The sequence below is a fragment of the Cricetulus griseus genome, chromosome 2 (genome assembly GCF_003668045.3).
Source record: "Cricetulus griseus strain 17A/GY chromosome 2, alternate assembly CriGri-PICRH-1.0, whole genome shotgun sequence".
Classification (NCBI taxonomy): Eukaryota; Metazoa; Chordata; class Mammalia; order Rodentia; family Cricetidae; genus Cricetulus; species Cricetulus griseus.
Window position 1 is genome coordinate 84974167 of NC_048595.1, and position 14532 is coordinate 84988698.

The window sequence follows — 14532 nt, forward strand, 5'->3', positions numbered from 1 at the left end:
CATTGCTCATGTGGCTTGATTTCCAGCCTCTTCCCTTTATTACCTAGTTTTAGTTTCAATCCCCCAAGCATGTACTTGGTCTTTTTAGGGTTATCTGTCCCCTTCCTGGGTTATTACTTAGCACAAACTGTTTATGAATTCCCCTGTGTCAATTACTTAAATATGGGTTCTCTCATGTGATCAGAGGTCCCATCATTGAATAACAAAGGCATTCCAATAGCTGGGTAAGTTTCAGTGACCTAAAAGTATCCCTTCTGATCAATGGTCAGCCAAAATCCTTATTATTTTATTTTTGAGACAGGGTCTCTCTACATAACCCTGGCTGTCCTGGAACTCACTATTGTAGACGAGGCTGGCCTTGAACTCACAGAGATCTGCCTACCTCGTGGGTCACCACACCCAACTCAAATTCTTTATTATGCAATAATATAAAATTCAAATTATGGTAGATGTGTATGATACAGTGCTTCACACATTTTATATTCAAACTTAATTCTGTGTGATTCTTTGTAGAAGAAGAAAATAACCATAGAAAGGTTTAGTTCATTAATTAAGACCAGTAAATAACATTTGACATGAAAATACAAGTCTTTTGGTTCCATTATATTTCCTGGAGCCTCTAAGAGAGTTATTAGTTGTACTTTTCAAGGTGTGGTAACTGTGTAGTTTATGAATACTTTTTTAAACTTAAAGGTGCTTTCAAATAATATATATAAATAAGGCATTTCATAATTTTAGTGTATGTTTTCATATGTGTGTATATACATACACAAAATCTGGACACTTTTTTACAGAAACTTTCAGTTTGAAACAAAATTTTCCTATATCATGGGTATTTGAAATTTATATGGTTACATTTTTTCAGCCATTATACAGTTGGTAAATGCTTTGTGCGATTCGTTTAGTGCTATAGTATGTGCCCACTAACCTTAATTGGGCCCTTTACCATATTTCTTCAGTTTTGTTTCAAGCATGTTTTCTTCTCTTCTTACCCTGACAGCTGTAAGCCTTTTCCTACTATTGATACACTTCTGACTTGTTGTGTCTTCTAAATCTTAGTAGGTGACATTGCCTTCAATTTTGTAGCAACTAGCAACCTCTCTTTTCACCTACTTGACTTGAAAGGGGAGCAGCACCTTCTTTGGCACTTTTGAGTACTTTATAGATACACTGAGGAAACTCCACTTCAGCTACAAGAACCACTGTAACGCTGCTGTTGAAGCTATGGCTTTGGCTTTAGGATGTTTTGCTCTAGTCACAACTTCTCCAAACAGCTTGCACTGATTCTTAAGTACTTGTGTGTATGTTGAGGGGGGAGAATGCATGACAGGACTTGGTGATCTTCAGATGATTCTGTCTATGTCGATGCTCTTCCCACACAGAACACGAATAAGGCCATTTTTCCTTGTGCCTTAATAAAGAGTTATATTGGTAGGCAGGAGTCTGTGTACATTTAAAGTTTGTAATAGATTGGTAGAATTAAAATCTGTGTACAAGCCTTCACTTCTTTTTTAAAATTATTTATTATGTGTACAGTGTTCTGCCTGAATGTCTGTTTACAGGCCAGAAGAGGGCACTGGATCTCATTGTAGATGGTTGTAAGCCACCATGTGGTTGCTGGGAATTGAACTCAGGACTTCTGGAAGAGTAACCAGTGTTCTTAACCTGAGCCATCTCTCCAGCTCCTTATTTCTGCCCTTTTCTGATGAAGAAGCCTATTTCTCAGTTCTTGGGGCAGTCTGAGGCATCCCTTTTATAAATAACCACTCCCCTGGGTTGCAACATTTGACTGTAGTAAAATTCAGTGTCTCTCTCTGTCTTTGACTTTGTGTCTACCAGTCTCTCTCCCTCCCTCTCCCGTTCTCCATTTCCTTCCCTCTTCCCCCTTCTTTTGCACTCCTTTTTCCCCTTCTCTTCCTCTCCTTTCTCCTTCCCTTCCCTTCCCTCTCTCTCCCTCCCTTCCTTCTTTCCTTCCAGCTCAGGTTGGCATTGAATTTCTGATTCTCCTTTCTTTTCTTGAGTGCTAGGATTACAGTACAGATATGTAACACCATGCTTAGCTATTAGATGTGATTGTTCTTATGTAAGATAATTTTCCAGTTGTGTAATGGTTAATGTTTATTGTCAACTTGATAGGATCTATAATCACTTGGGAGACAAATTTCTACACGTAAAGGTGGGAAGAAATCACATCCTAAGTGTGGGTAGTACCATTCCATGGGCTAGGGGCCTGAGTTGACTAAAAATGAGGAAGTAGGGCTGAAGAAATGGTTCAGTGATTAAGAGCACGTAATGTTCTTGCAGAGAACTAAATTTGGATTCTGTCATTCATGATTCCAGGGAATCTGATGCCCTCTTCTGTCATCTAGAGACAATTATGCTATATGTGCGTGGACACATAGAGCATACACATGAAATTTAAAAAAGTATTGTTTTTAAAGGAGAAAGTTGGTTGAATACTAGCTTTCATTATTCTTTGTTTCTTGACTATGGATATAATTTGACCAGCTGCATTATACTCTTGTTACGGTGTCTTTCTTGTCCTAATGGACTGTGTCCCACACTGGGATCCAAAATAAACTCTTCCTTCCCAAGTTAATTTTTGTCATATATTAAATCACAGTAATTGATTCTGAATATAGTAAGGATTTATCTATCTTTTCCTCTTTCTTATTTTAAGGATGCTATAGTTTGAACCTGGCTTTTGTACATAGCAAGAATATGCTACGACAGTAAACTAAACCTGCAGCTCTCCAAATCTTTTTCCTCTCCCCACCCCCAGCCTTCTTTATTTTTTCCTCTCTTCTCTTCCATCACCCCACTTTTAGACAGGATTTCATTGTGCATTCAGTTAGCCTTGAACTCTTCACCCTTTTACCTCAGCCCTTTGTGTACTAAAGTTACATGCTTTTATCATGCTTGGTCCAAAGTGTTCTCTCTCTCACTCCCTCCCTCCTCTTTCTCCTGTCCACTGTACCCTCTCTCCTCTCTCTCTGCCCCCTCGTGTTTTGAGACAGGGTTTATCTTTGTAGTCCTGGCTGTCCTGGAACTAGCTCTGTAAACCAGGCTGGCCTTGAACTCACAGAGATCCTGTGCCTTTGCCTTCAGAGTGCTGGGATTAAAGGCATGTCCCCCCCATACCCATCATCCAGCTAACAAACCTACTTTTATATTTTTGGTTGTGAGCCTAGCCTTTAATGGTTGAGCCATCTCTCCAGCCCACAAATCTACTTTTTTTTTTTTTTTTTTTTTCCGAGACAGGGTTTCTCTGTGTAGCTTTGTAGCCTATCCTGGCACTTGCTCTGGAGAACAGGTTGGCTTCGAACTCACAGAGATCCGCCTGCCTCTGCCTCTGCCTCTGCCTCCTGAGTGCAAGTTTACAACAAGGACATATGTTCAACTATGTTCATAGCAGCATTATTTGTAATAGCCAGAACCTGGAAGCAACCTAGATGCCCCTCAACTGAAGAATGGATAGAGAAAATGTGGTACATTTACACAACGGAGTACTACTCAGCAGAAGAAAACAAAAAACAAAAAACAAAACAAAACAAAACAAAAAAACCAATGGAATCTTGAAATTTGCAGGTAAATGGATGGAACTAGAAACCATCCTGAGTGAGGTAACCCAGTCACAAAAAGATAAACATGATATGTACTCACTCATATATGAGTTTTAGACATAGAGCAAAGGATTGCCAGTCTACAGTCCACACTGCCAGAGGAGCTAGGAAACAAGGAGGACCCCAAGAGAAGATTGCATAGTCCCTTGAAGAAGAGGTTTTCTTCTTTTTTCTTTTCCCTATTATATCATGTGGATGGATAAATGCTCAAGAGGGGTCATAGGAAGGAAAATACCCGCATGCTCTCCTCTTGTGCAGATTATAGCGCTCTCTTTCTCTCTCTCTCTCTCTCTCTCTCTCATCCCCCCCTTCTTTCTCTCTCTCTCTCTCTGTGTGTGTGTGTGTGTGTGTGTGTGTAAGTGTGTAAAAGGATACATTCGTCATATAACGTGTATGAAGGTCAAAAGACAACTTGCAGGGATTATCTCCATTCATTTTGTGATCCTAGGAATAGAGTCAGGTTGTCAGGCTTGGCAATAGCACCTTCCTTTACCCTCTGAGCCATCACTCTTTATCCCATTCCTCTCTTTAAGACAGATTCTTGCTATGTCGGTAGGGTGGCCTTGAACTTCTTAGCCCCCTGAGTCTTCAGTGTGCTAGGATTGTAGGAGTGTGTTTACCACATCCAGCATGATTAGCTTTACTTAAAAGTAAATAATGTTTCTAAAAGATGGCCTGTGCATTAGTTGTGCATTGATCCCTCTTCACTTAATGTGGAAAGCTCTAATTCTGCCTGATTTGGAAGTATCCTTGTATGATGTTTGGGGCTCTTTGTATTATCACATCCCTTTACAAATGACTACAATATATTCCTGTCTTTTTTTTTTTTTGAACTTTGGCATAGATTTTCTATATTAATTTGTTGTGAAAATTTAACTCTTTGTAGAATAGTGTTCTTGTGATTTGTCTTTACTGTTTAAGAGTTGGAATGTCCTGAAGAATATGCTCTTTACATGAAACTTTCACAGATGCTGTGGTTGAATTTACCATTCCTAAGAATCTCCTTTATAGTCAGGTGGTGGTGGTGCATGCTGTTAGTCCCAGCACTCAGGAGACAGGTGGATCTCTGTGAGTTCCAGGATAGCCAAGGCTATACAAAGTTCTTTTACAATACTCAACATTTATTAAATAGAATCATTTGGTCTAGCACTCTGAGACTTTGCCTGCATAATTTTGATTCTTTGTTCTGTTTTTCCTTTACTATTGATTTCTTAAATTAAACTTGAACTTCACTTGGGGTTTTAATAGCTTTTTAAAAAAATGTCTTTTGTTCTCCCAGGATCCTGTTCAAAGCTGTATTTAATTGTTATATAATAACCCTAGCATTCCTGGAGCAGTATCTTAGTCTACCCCGCTCCCTCCAGCTTTTCATGGTCTTGGCAGTATTGAGAAATACTGACCAGCCATCCTATAGACTATCCTCCATTTTGTGTTTTCTGTTGTTTCACCACAAGTAGACTAGGATGATGGGTTTTGGAATGAATACAAGAGTACTGAAATGTCTTTCTTGTTACATCCCATCATGCATACATTATATAATGTCACTGCCGATGTAAACTCTACTTACTTGAAGGAGAATATTTTTCCATTGTAAAATTAATCTATTTTCTTCTGTACTTTCTAAGTAGTAACTACATCCAGGCTACCTGGAAAAGAGAAAGGGGGCAGGATGAAGCTATACTTCCCTTTAGGACCATATTACATATAAAATTTTGTTCTTCCATAAGAAAGATTAACCTTTCTTTTCCTTTAGTTTCTTTAATAATTTATTGACATCAATATAGATGTTTCTAGTTTGGCTTTTTAACCCAGCACTGTGCTATTTATTGTGTTCTGCTATGAATTGATCTAGTATTGGCCAGTAGGAGTTCTTTCAGGTTGATTTCTATACCTTTTTGACATTTTCATGTCATCTCTAATACTGTAAGATGTTTTAGGCTTACCTTTCAGGTAAAGTTGTTTTCCTGTCTTAAGCTCCAGAATTAGTTATTTTCCCAAGAAGTCTGTGTTACCTTTTATTACATAAAGATATTTAAAATCAAGATTCATGTGGATATAAGGTTTGCATGTTGTTATGAGGGTGTTGCTGCTTCTTGTCTTTTTAGGACTCACTTGACTTCCTTCTCAGAGTGAATATTTGAGGCAAACAAAGAAGTAATTCTTAGTATCTGTTATAAAACTTGGCTAATTATCAGTCAGTGGGTAGTCTGAGTTTTCATTTATATAATTCTGATGCCTGTCTGTTGGCTAATATTCTACTTATTATTTGTAGCACATATTCTAGTTGGTCTTAGTAATAAAAACCCAGAGACAGATACTGGGGTTAAAGCTGAAGATCAGAGAAGCAAAGTGGCCAGCCACTAGAGAGTTCTTACCTCTACCAAGGTCAGACCAAAGTGGGTGCTACCCTGTCCTCAAGAGTGACTGCAGACTGCAATGCTCTCCACCAAACCTCAGACTGCTCCCTTAGAGTGCACTGAGCTTCTGTCTTATATTCTCTCTAGTGCTAGTATTAAAGGTGTGAGATGTTTCTCTTTTAGACTGATTCACTCTCATGTAGCTCAGGTTGGCCTTGAACTCACAGAGATCCATCTGCCTCTGTGTTGGGATTAAAGGTGTGGCCACAACTGCCTGTCCTCTTTGACTAACTAGTATCTTAGATGTGTGGCTAACTAGTGGCTAACTAGTGGCTTAGTGAGTGTGTGGCTAACTAGTGGCTTAGTGAGTGTGTGGCTAACTAGTGGCTTAGCTCTTAACTAGGTGTGTGATTAACTAGCGGCTTAGCTCCACATTCTGATCTTCAGGCAAGCTTTATTTGTTAGATTACAAATAAAATATCACTATAACTATTTGAAGTAAATTTCAGTAACTATAGTAGTTCACCTGAAAACTTTTTTGTTTGTAGATAGGTGTCCTCATACACAGGAAAGCCAGAGGAGGTTTTGAATGTCTTGCTCTATTACTCTACACCTTATTCAATCGAGGCAGGGTTATTCATGCTTACTGAACCTGGAGTTAGGCTGTTATGTAAGATCCTCATGTGTCTGCCTAGTCATAGTGCTAGGGTTATAGGTATTCATGTGACTATATTCAGGTTTTTACCTGAGTTCTGGTTATTGAACTCAGATCTTTGTGTTTGCACAGTGAGAGTTTTTACTTGTGAGCCATCTCCATCTCCCCTTTTGAGACAGTATCTTGCTATGCAGAATAGGATGGCTTTAAACTTAGAGTGATTTTCCTGCCTCAGCCTTCTAAATGCTGGGATTACAGTCATGCATCACTGTGCTTAGTGCCACTGACAGCACTATTTTTTCCCCCAATGCTGAGGTTCATACTTTTGGCCTCATAAATGCCTAGTACCTAAAAAATTGACAGTAACTTTCAGCTAGATATTTGCCATTTGTGTGAGTTCCATCTCCATCACCTTCCCCTCTGTCTTATGGTACACTGGCCAAAGATACATGGTGGCTTGATCAGTAATTACAATCTACATTTTGCTGAACACACCCCCATGATCTTGTCCAAAATTGTTCTCACTGTGGCTTTCCTGTGGGAAACTTGTCTCTGATTTTCTAATTCAGCCACAACACAGTAGTGGTCAGTGATTCTGTCTTTGGAGAAATCTCAGCAGTTAGGTTGTCCCTGACATCTAGTTAAAGGTCCTCTGTTGTGTTCTGCTAGCCAGGTCTAGAAGAATCTTTAAAAAACAAAACAAAACAAAACAAAAACTTGTATCTTTCTTAATAACTAAGTTCTTCAGAAAGACCAGGTAACTTTGTATGTAGGAAGGAATTTTATTACTCCTAGCTGTTCTCCCTTCTAGAGATTAAATATCCAAAAACATTTGCAAGATAGCATGAATTAGCTATTATATGACTAGCTATTACAGCTTTTAAAGCAGTCCTTCTTGGTTGTGTCAGAGTCATTTGTCTTTGGGGGCTAGTCTGATTGAAGTTCTTGACTGAATGATCTGTAATACAGAAAATAGGATTATATTATAAAAATAGGCTTGGCAGTGTTTGGTTTGTCAAGTTCTCTTTTGTTTTCTTTTTATATTATAGATCAGCTCGAACGGGTCTTTTTACGACTTGGCCATGCTGAAACAGATGAACAGTTACAAAATATTATATCTAAATTCCTTCCTCCTGTTTTGCTCAAGCTGTCCAGCACCCAAGAAGGAGTACGGAAAAAGGTAAGCATGTTGGGGACCGTTTTGGGGAATAAATGGTGAGTAAGTGGATATATATCATTAATTCTCATTGTTGAAATGTAGGCTCATGATCCTAATTACAGCCTTTCCAAATGTATGATAAGTCTAAAGACCAGCTTTCATGATGGAAAAGCTTAACAGCCTTCACTACCCATTGTGTGTTTGTTACCAGTGCCATATGATTTAATCAAGATAATTATCTGGACTGATCTAACATAGAATATGAAAGCCTGTGTAGAAAGGGGAAATGTTCTTTAGTCATTGATTTATGGTGAATATATCCTTAAATAAAGGTAATAAAGGTAAGCAAATAAATTTTTTGAAAGCAAACTATTTTATATAACTTACACTTTATGTCCTATAAAATATAAGTATTTCAAAAAGGTATATAGTTATAATATCACTATTTTGTTTTCAAGTTCTTCTATATGGAACAATTTCCCCTTTAATTTGTAGCATAGTTAATTATTTTTCCAGTATATTTGTGATAGACCTTCTGGTTTTTGAACTGTCATCAGGTTTCACCTCTTGGGTTACTATAATTGATTGGCATTGACTTGAATGTCTGTGCTAAGAGGCCTGATTTGAGTTCAGTGGGAAGAGTATTTCCTAGAATGTCCATTTTGTTCATTGCAGGAAAGGATGGACAGTCTTGCCATATATTTGTTAATTCTTGCCTTATGTTGTTGAGGTAGACACTATTTGGTTATGTCATTCTCCTATTTAAGACCCTTCAGTGGATTTTTTCTTGCTCTCATGATATAAAAGGCCTTTTACAAATTGGTGACTATTAGTGTTACTAGTCTGGTTATTACTGAAGGTTTTCTATATGCCTTCTGGTACATGCTAAATTTCTCTGTTGCTGAGACAAAATACCTAACAAAAGCTACTTAAGGAAAGAAGAATTTATTTTGTCTCACACTTTAAAAAAGGATGATTAGAAGATATGATAGTAAGAATATAATAAGGTCATATTATATTCATTCAATAAGCAGAGAATGGATGGGAAGTGAGGCCTGGCTATAAAACCAGAATACCTCCTCACCAGTGACCAACTTACTCCAATGAGATTTTATTGCCTAAAAAGGTTTTACTTTTGAAAACAACACCACCAGCTGGGTACTAAGTAATAAAATGCATGGGCTTGGGGGGGGGCACATTTTACATTTGTTAAGAGGGAAAAAGAAAGGAGTAGATGGAAGAACACATGGAGGTGTAATTATGATTGAGTTGGATGATGGGAGGCTTCTTGGTAATCAAGAAGAGAGATCCACAAGGTTAAGAGTTGGTGGATTCTTAACTGGGACTGAATGTGATGCCCTTGGTGAACTAAAGAAGGCCACAGAGATTCTCAAGTGGATGAGGATGAGTGACAGGTGGAAACAGGCTCTAGAGCATTGATTTGAAAGGGTGGTAGTGATATCTTTACTTAACTGTTGAAGCTATTTGGACTGGAAGCTGAAAGTGGAGTTCAGAAAGTAGCCAAAAAATCATCGTGTGAGTTTAGGCTGAGTATTTTTAGTAGATTATAAACAAGCAAACAAAAAACTTGTTTACTTAAGGTATTTTATTTATTACTTTTGTAGAAAATCATCTATCTCTTAATTATCTGTTTTGTGTATCATTCATTTCTGTTATACTATTTATCCTATTATCCTTCCAAATGGAGAAATTTCACTCTTGTTTTTCAGGGTTCTTTTTGTATATTGTTGTGTGTATTACATGTTTGTATGTGCATGTGACTGTACACATGTAAAAGCTAGAGATTGATGTTGGATAGCTTTCCCAATTGCATTCCACCTTTTAAATATGCTTACAAGATTTAAAAAATTTTTATTTTGTCTGCATGGATGTCTCTTTACCACGAGGATGCCTGGTGACCACTGAGGCCAGAAGGAGGTCTACCAGATCCCCTGGAGCTGGAGTTACAGGTGGTTGTGAGCCACAATATGGGTCCTGGGAATCGAATCTGGTTCCTCTGAAAGAGCAGCCAGTGCTCTTAACTCCTGTGCCATCTTTTCAACCCCTCCACTTTTTCCTTGAGACATGATCTCTTCTTATACCTAGGCCTCACTGATTTGGCTGTATTGGTTGGCCAGTGAGCTCCAGGAACCCTGCTTGCTTCATTTCCCCAGTGCAGGTTTATGTGGCATCACGTCCAGCGTTTTTTCTTTTTTAGAACATGCATTCTGACTGGCTGGGTGCTTGTGCTCACCTTTAATCCCAGCACTCAGGAGGCAGAGGTGGGTGGATATTTGTGAGTTCGAGGTCAGCCTGGTCTATAGAACTACTTCCAGGACAGCCACGGCTGTTAACACAGTGAATCCTGTCTTCAAAAACCAAAAACCAAAAAACATGGATTCTGTGGGATTGAACTTCGGCCTTGCATAGCAAGTCTTCTCAGCTTGTTTTGTTGGTCACTATTAACAAAATTATGATATTAGTTTGCTTGCTTATATATTTATTTATTTACTTGTTTATTTTGTGCAGGCCTCTAATCCAGTACTTTTCTACATGCTTGACAATTACTATACCACTCAGCCATACCCCTAGCTTAGGTTTAATTTTTCTTAGGTCTGAGTTGTTTTAAAAGGCAAACTGGTACTTAGATTTATTTTCCTCTTGTTTATTGTATTATTTCTATATTATTCAATTTTTTTCTTTTTCTCCTAAGATTTCTATTTATGATAGTGTAACAATGATTATTATGTATTAAGAAAAGTGCTAGGTTTACAAGATCATATGAAGTAGTTCTTTCTCACATTTTATAAACGGAGCTAAATTTAGAATGATTAATAAATTTTTATTTTCATTTGTTTATATGTTTACTTATTTTTTATTTATATTTTTATTTATTTTTTAGATAGTGTCCCACTGTGTAGCCCTCTCTGGCCTGGAACTCTATGTAGACCAGGATGGCCTCAAACTCACAGATCTATCTGCCTCAGCCTGTGCGCTAGGATTTAAGGCATGTTCCACCATTCCTGAGAATTAATGAATTTTTAAAAGAACAAATGATGAATAGGTGAACCAGGATTAAAGCTTAAAATACAAGCTTTGTCGACAAATACATTTTTTTCATTAGGCTTCAAGAATGCTCAAAATGAATAAAAACTTGTTTTTGAAGTTGTTTTTGCTATTAAAGTTGTATCTTATGGTTACACTGACATGCAGTGTTTGCTTTTATTTTTGACTTAGCTATGAATAAAAACATTTTTTTAGTTTTGAAGTATTTTCCTTTATTTATATATTTATTATTATTTATTTTATTTCATTCTGAACTGAAACCTGACTAAATTTTTCTTTGGTTGTACTTTGGATGGCTACCACCCAGGTTTTTGTGCACGAGGAGCATGTGTTCCACTAGTGAGTTACATCTGCAATCCTAAAGTAGATTCTGTGCTCTGAGAAAAGTCCTTCAGATGATTAAAAAAAATTGTTTGTGAAATGTGGAGCTCAGTATGTCCTGAGGCTTTTTGCTGTTAACACTGTAGAGTTAATGTCTTGAGAATCTGTCTTCTAGTTTTGTATATTGATAGTCATGGATAGCAATTTTCTACAGTTGCAGTTTTCTAGTTAGTTTAATATTTTGGCTTGATGCATTTTAATATACAAATTTAACATTTTATTGATAATTATTGTATGTATTGGCATATGTATTGGCAAAGTGACTTGCTATTAAGCCAACTTGAGAACATCTGGGAGAAAGGAAATGATCCTTAAGGCTGGTATACTTTAACATTCATGCCACTCTTTGACATACCTTTTCATGTAATCTTGTTGCTTGCCTTTGAAGTATTATCATTTGAGTCCTGCAAATGGGAATAATGATCCTGAAATTAATAATAATAGTCAAAATTATTGGACAGTGTCTTAACAGTTTTGTGAGGGATAGGTGCTCTAATTATTCCTATTTTATAGGTGAAAAAATTGGAACTCAGGTAAGGAATTGCCTTATGTCACATGACTAACAATGCACTTTATAAATAGGGACTCGATAGATGAGTAATTTTAAAATTAAGCAGGTTTCTGCCAGGTACTGCTTCTGTGTAATGGCTATCTAAGTTAATTTTTTAAAATGTATTTATGAGAGCAAATTTAGTTATCCAAGCTCAATAAAGTAAATAGGGTTTAAAATGACTCTGAAGGCAGTAATAGAACTTTCCTTGTGTTATTTTGACTTTTAGACTGTGGGTTCTTGATAGGAATCTGCTTTCATAGTATGTAGTTAATGAAATGTATAGTTACTGAGCCCAAATTTAGAATACTGGCTTTTCCTCTTTAATAACTATTTAAAATAAGACTCATGAAAGATTTATTTTTAAATAGAACTCATTTATGTCATAGTTTCTCTTTCCTTCCCCTTTCCTCCTTCCCTTCCTCCCCTCCCTCCCTCTCTCCCTCCCTCCCTCCCTCCCTCTCCTATGCTGGTGACTGAACCCAGGACCTTGTGCAACCACTCTTTTTTCTTTTCTTTTTTTGACTTTTAGACTTTTTTCTTTTTTCTCTTTTCTTTTCGAGCAGTCTCTAGTCTGTGTAAAATTTAATACTTAAATTTTATAACCTGGTTTTGTTTGTTGACTTTGATTTTGGAATTTTTGAATCCTTACCATCAATTTCATAATGTATGTTTGACTTGAGTAGGATATATAAAATAGCTTAGAGTTTGTGGATGAATTGGATGAAAGAGAACTAAAAATTGCATTTTTTTGTACTAATTAATGCCTATTTCTTAATTTTAAGGAAAATGAGGGTTGCTAAGAAGAATTCTGTTACAGTTAATTTTTTTTGTTCAGAGTTATTAGAATAGCAAAAAGTTAATGTCTGACCATATCTGATATTAGCAATGCTGTGGAACAACTTGAGGTCTCATGTACTGCTGCTGGCAGAAGTATACATTGTTATCATCATGTTTGAAACTACTTGGAAATATCTGCTTAAACTGGGCATGTGCATAACGTCATGACCAAACACTTTTAGTCTTGGATTTACATCCAACAAAAATAATCCCATATATCTTTCAACTGGCCTGTCTAAATATATTCATATCAGCACTATACTGAGTCACCCAAACTGTATTTTCATTAACGTGCTTTGAGGCTTCAGTGTGTGTTTCAGAAAAATACATCATAGATGCAGCCCTCCAGTATAGTTTAAATGTTCAGTCTTTCCTAGGTGGGGTTAAAAAAAAATATTGAGTTTCTCCTCTCTTAGTACATAATATATTGGAGTAAGACCAAGGCTATTTATCATAACTTATATATTTCCCTTTCTTTCCAAAGGAATTGTTGATGTGTTGATTTCTACTTTTGTTCCTTTTCCACTAATAGGGGAAGAGGAAGGCTGTTGTTTGTCTTACTTCAAATCTTTTTTGTTTGTTTTGTTTTCCAGACAGGGTTTCTCTGTATAGCCCTGTCTGTCCTGGAATTCACTCTGTAGACCAGGCCAACCTCAAACTCAGAGGTCTTTCTGCGTCTGCCTCCTGAATACTCGGATTAAAGGTGTGCATACACTACCACTGCCCAGCTTTTACTTGAATTCTTTAGTGGTATAATGGTTTTCAGGGTAAAGTAAACATTTCAGTGTTTTGCTAAATTCTATTATAATCCAGACCTTGCTTTTATGAATTCTTACCATTTTGGGCATCAGCCTGGATATAATTTGCCATATTCTTTTAGACCCTTCTTTCTTTTAAAAACTGGTTTTCTGCTTGAAATTCATCTAATCCCCAGAGCTTAGTGTTTCTACCACTTTTTCTCAGAAGCACTCCTTGATTTCTCAGACCAAGGGTATCTAGAAACAGTGGAATCTTAAATTTTATATTCTTGGTATCTTGCAAAATTCAGATACTGTGTTCCTGGTTCTAATACATCCCTTTCTGAGATATCAGCTTTATAGTAGCAACTTTTACTAAAATAAGGAATGTCTAAGAAATTAATTTATTTTTAAGATATGATTGGTAACTTCAGTTCTTCTGTCCTTGCTTAGGTAATGGAACTGTTGGTCCATCTGAACAAACGTATAAAAAGCCGCCCCAAAATACAACTCCCAGTAGAGACACTATTGGTTCAGTACCAGGACCCTGCAGCAGTTTCCTTTGTCACAGTAAGAGTTATTTTGGAATTTTTTTTTTTATATTAAGTCTTCTTAATGTTTAGTTGATATCATTAATGTATATTGGCAAGCTTAGAATTTCATTCTTGGATCATATATAATGGAAACATTTTTTCTTTAAATGGCATGCTGTCTTTTCACAGAATACTGATTCACACCTAATGCTGCTTCAAAGAAAATTAAAGGACATGGTAATGATGTCAATTTACATTGGGCAAAGAAATGTTGGTGAAATGACTGTCAGGCATTTACTCATAGAACCTGAACAAGTTAATCCATAGAAATTAAGAGTAGATTAGGGGTTAAAAAAAAAAAAGTAGATGAGGGGTTATCAGAAGTTGGGAAAAGGTTAATTACGAGGTTTGAAGTTAGAGAACAGGAACTTCTGCTGTGCCCAATTAGGGTGAATTTAGGTAACAAGCTGATACTTTGCATTAAAAGGCTAGAGGTTCCCAGTGTGGTGGTGGGACCTGCAGTTCCATTGACTTGTTAGGTTGAGGCATGAGTATTGCTTGAGCTCAGAAATTCAGGACCAGCCTGAGCAACATAATGGGATGTTCTTGAAAACAAACACATGAACAACAA

General features: G+C 36.9%; 1 protein-coding gene across 4 annotated transcripts in view; it reads left to right on the top strand.

Moving 5' to 3' along the window:
* The window catches only part of Ecpas (Ecm29 proteasome adaptor and scaffold), a 119356-nt gene that overhangs the window by 20275 nt on the left and 84549 nt on the right, over positions 1–14532 (top strand). For all 4 annotated transcript variants that reach the window (XM_027403019.2, XM_027403021.2, XM_027403020.2 and 1 more), the window contains 2 exons: positions 7685–7815; positions 13822–13938. In XM_027403019.2, coding sequence (XP_027258820.1) covers positions 7685–7815; positions 13822–13938 — 248 coding nt within the window. The remainder of the gene's footprint in view (positions 1–7684; positions 7816–13821; positions 13939–14532) is intronic.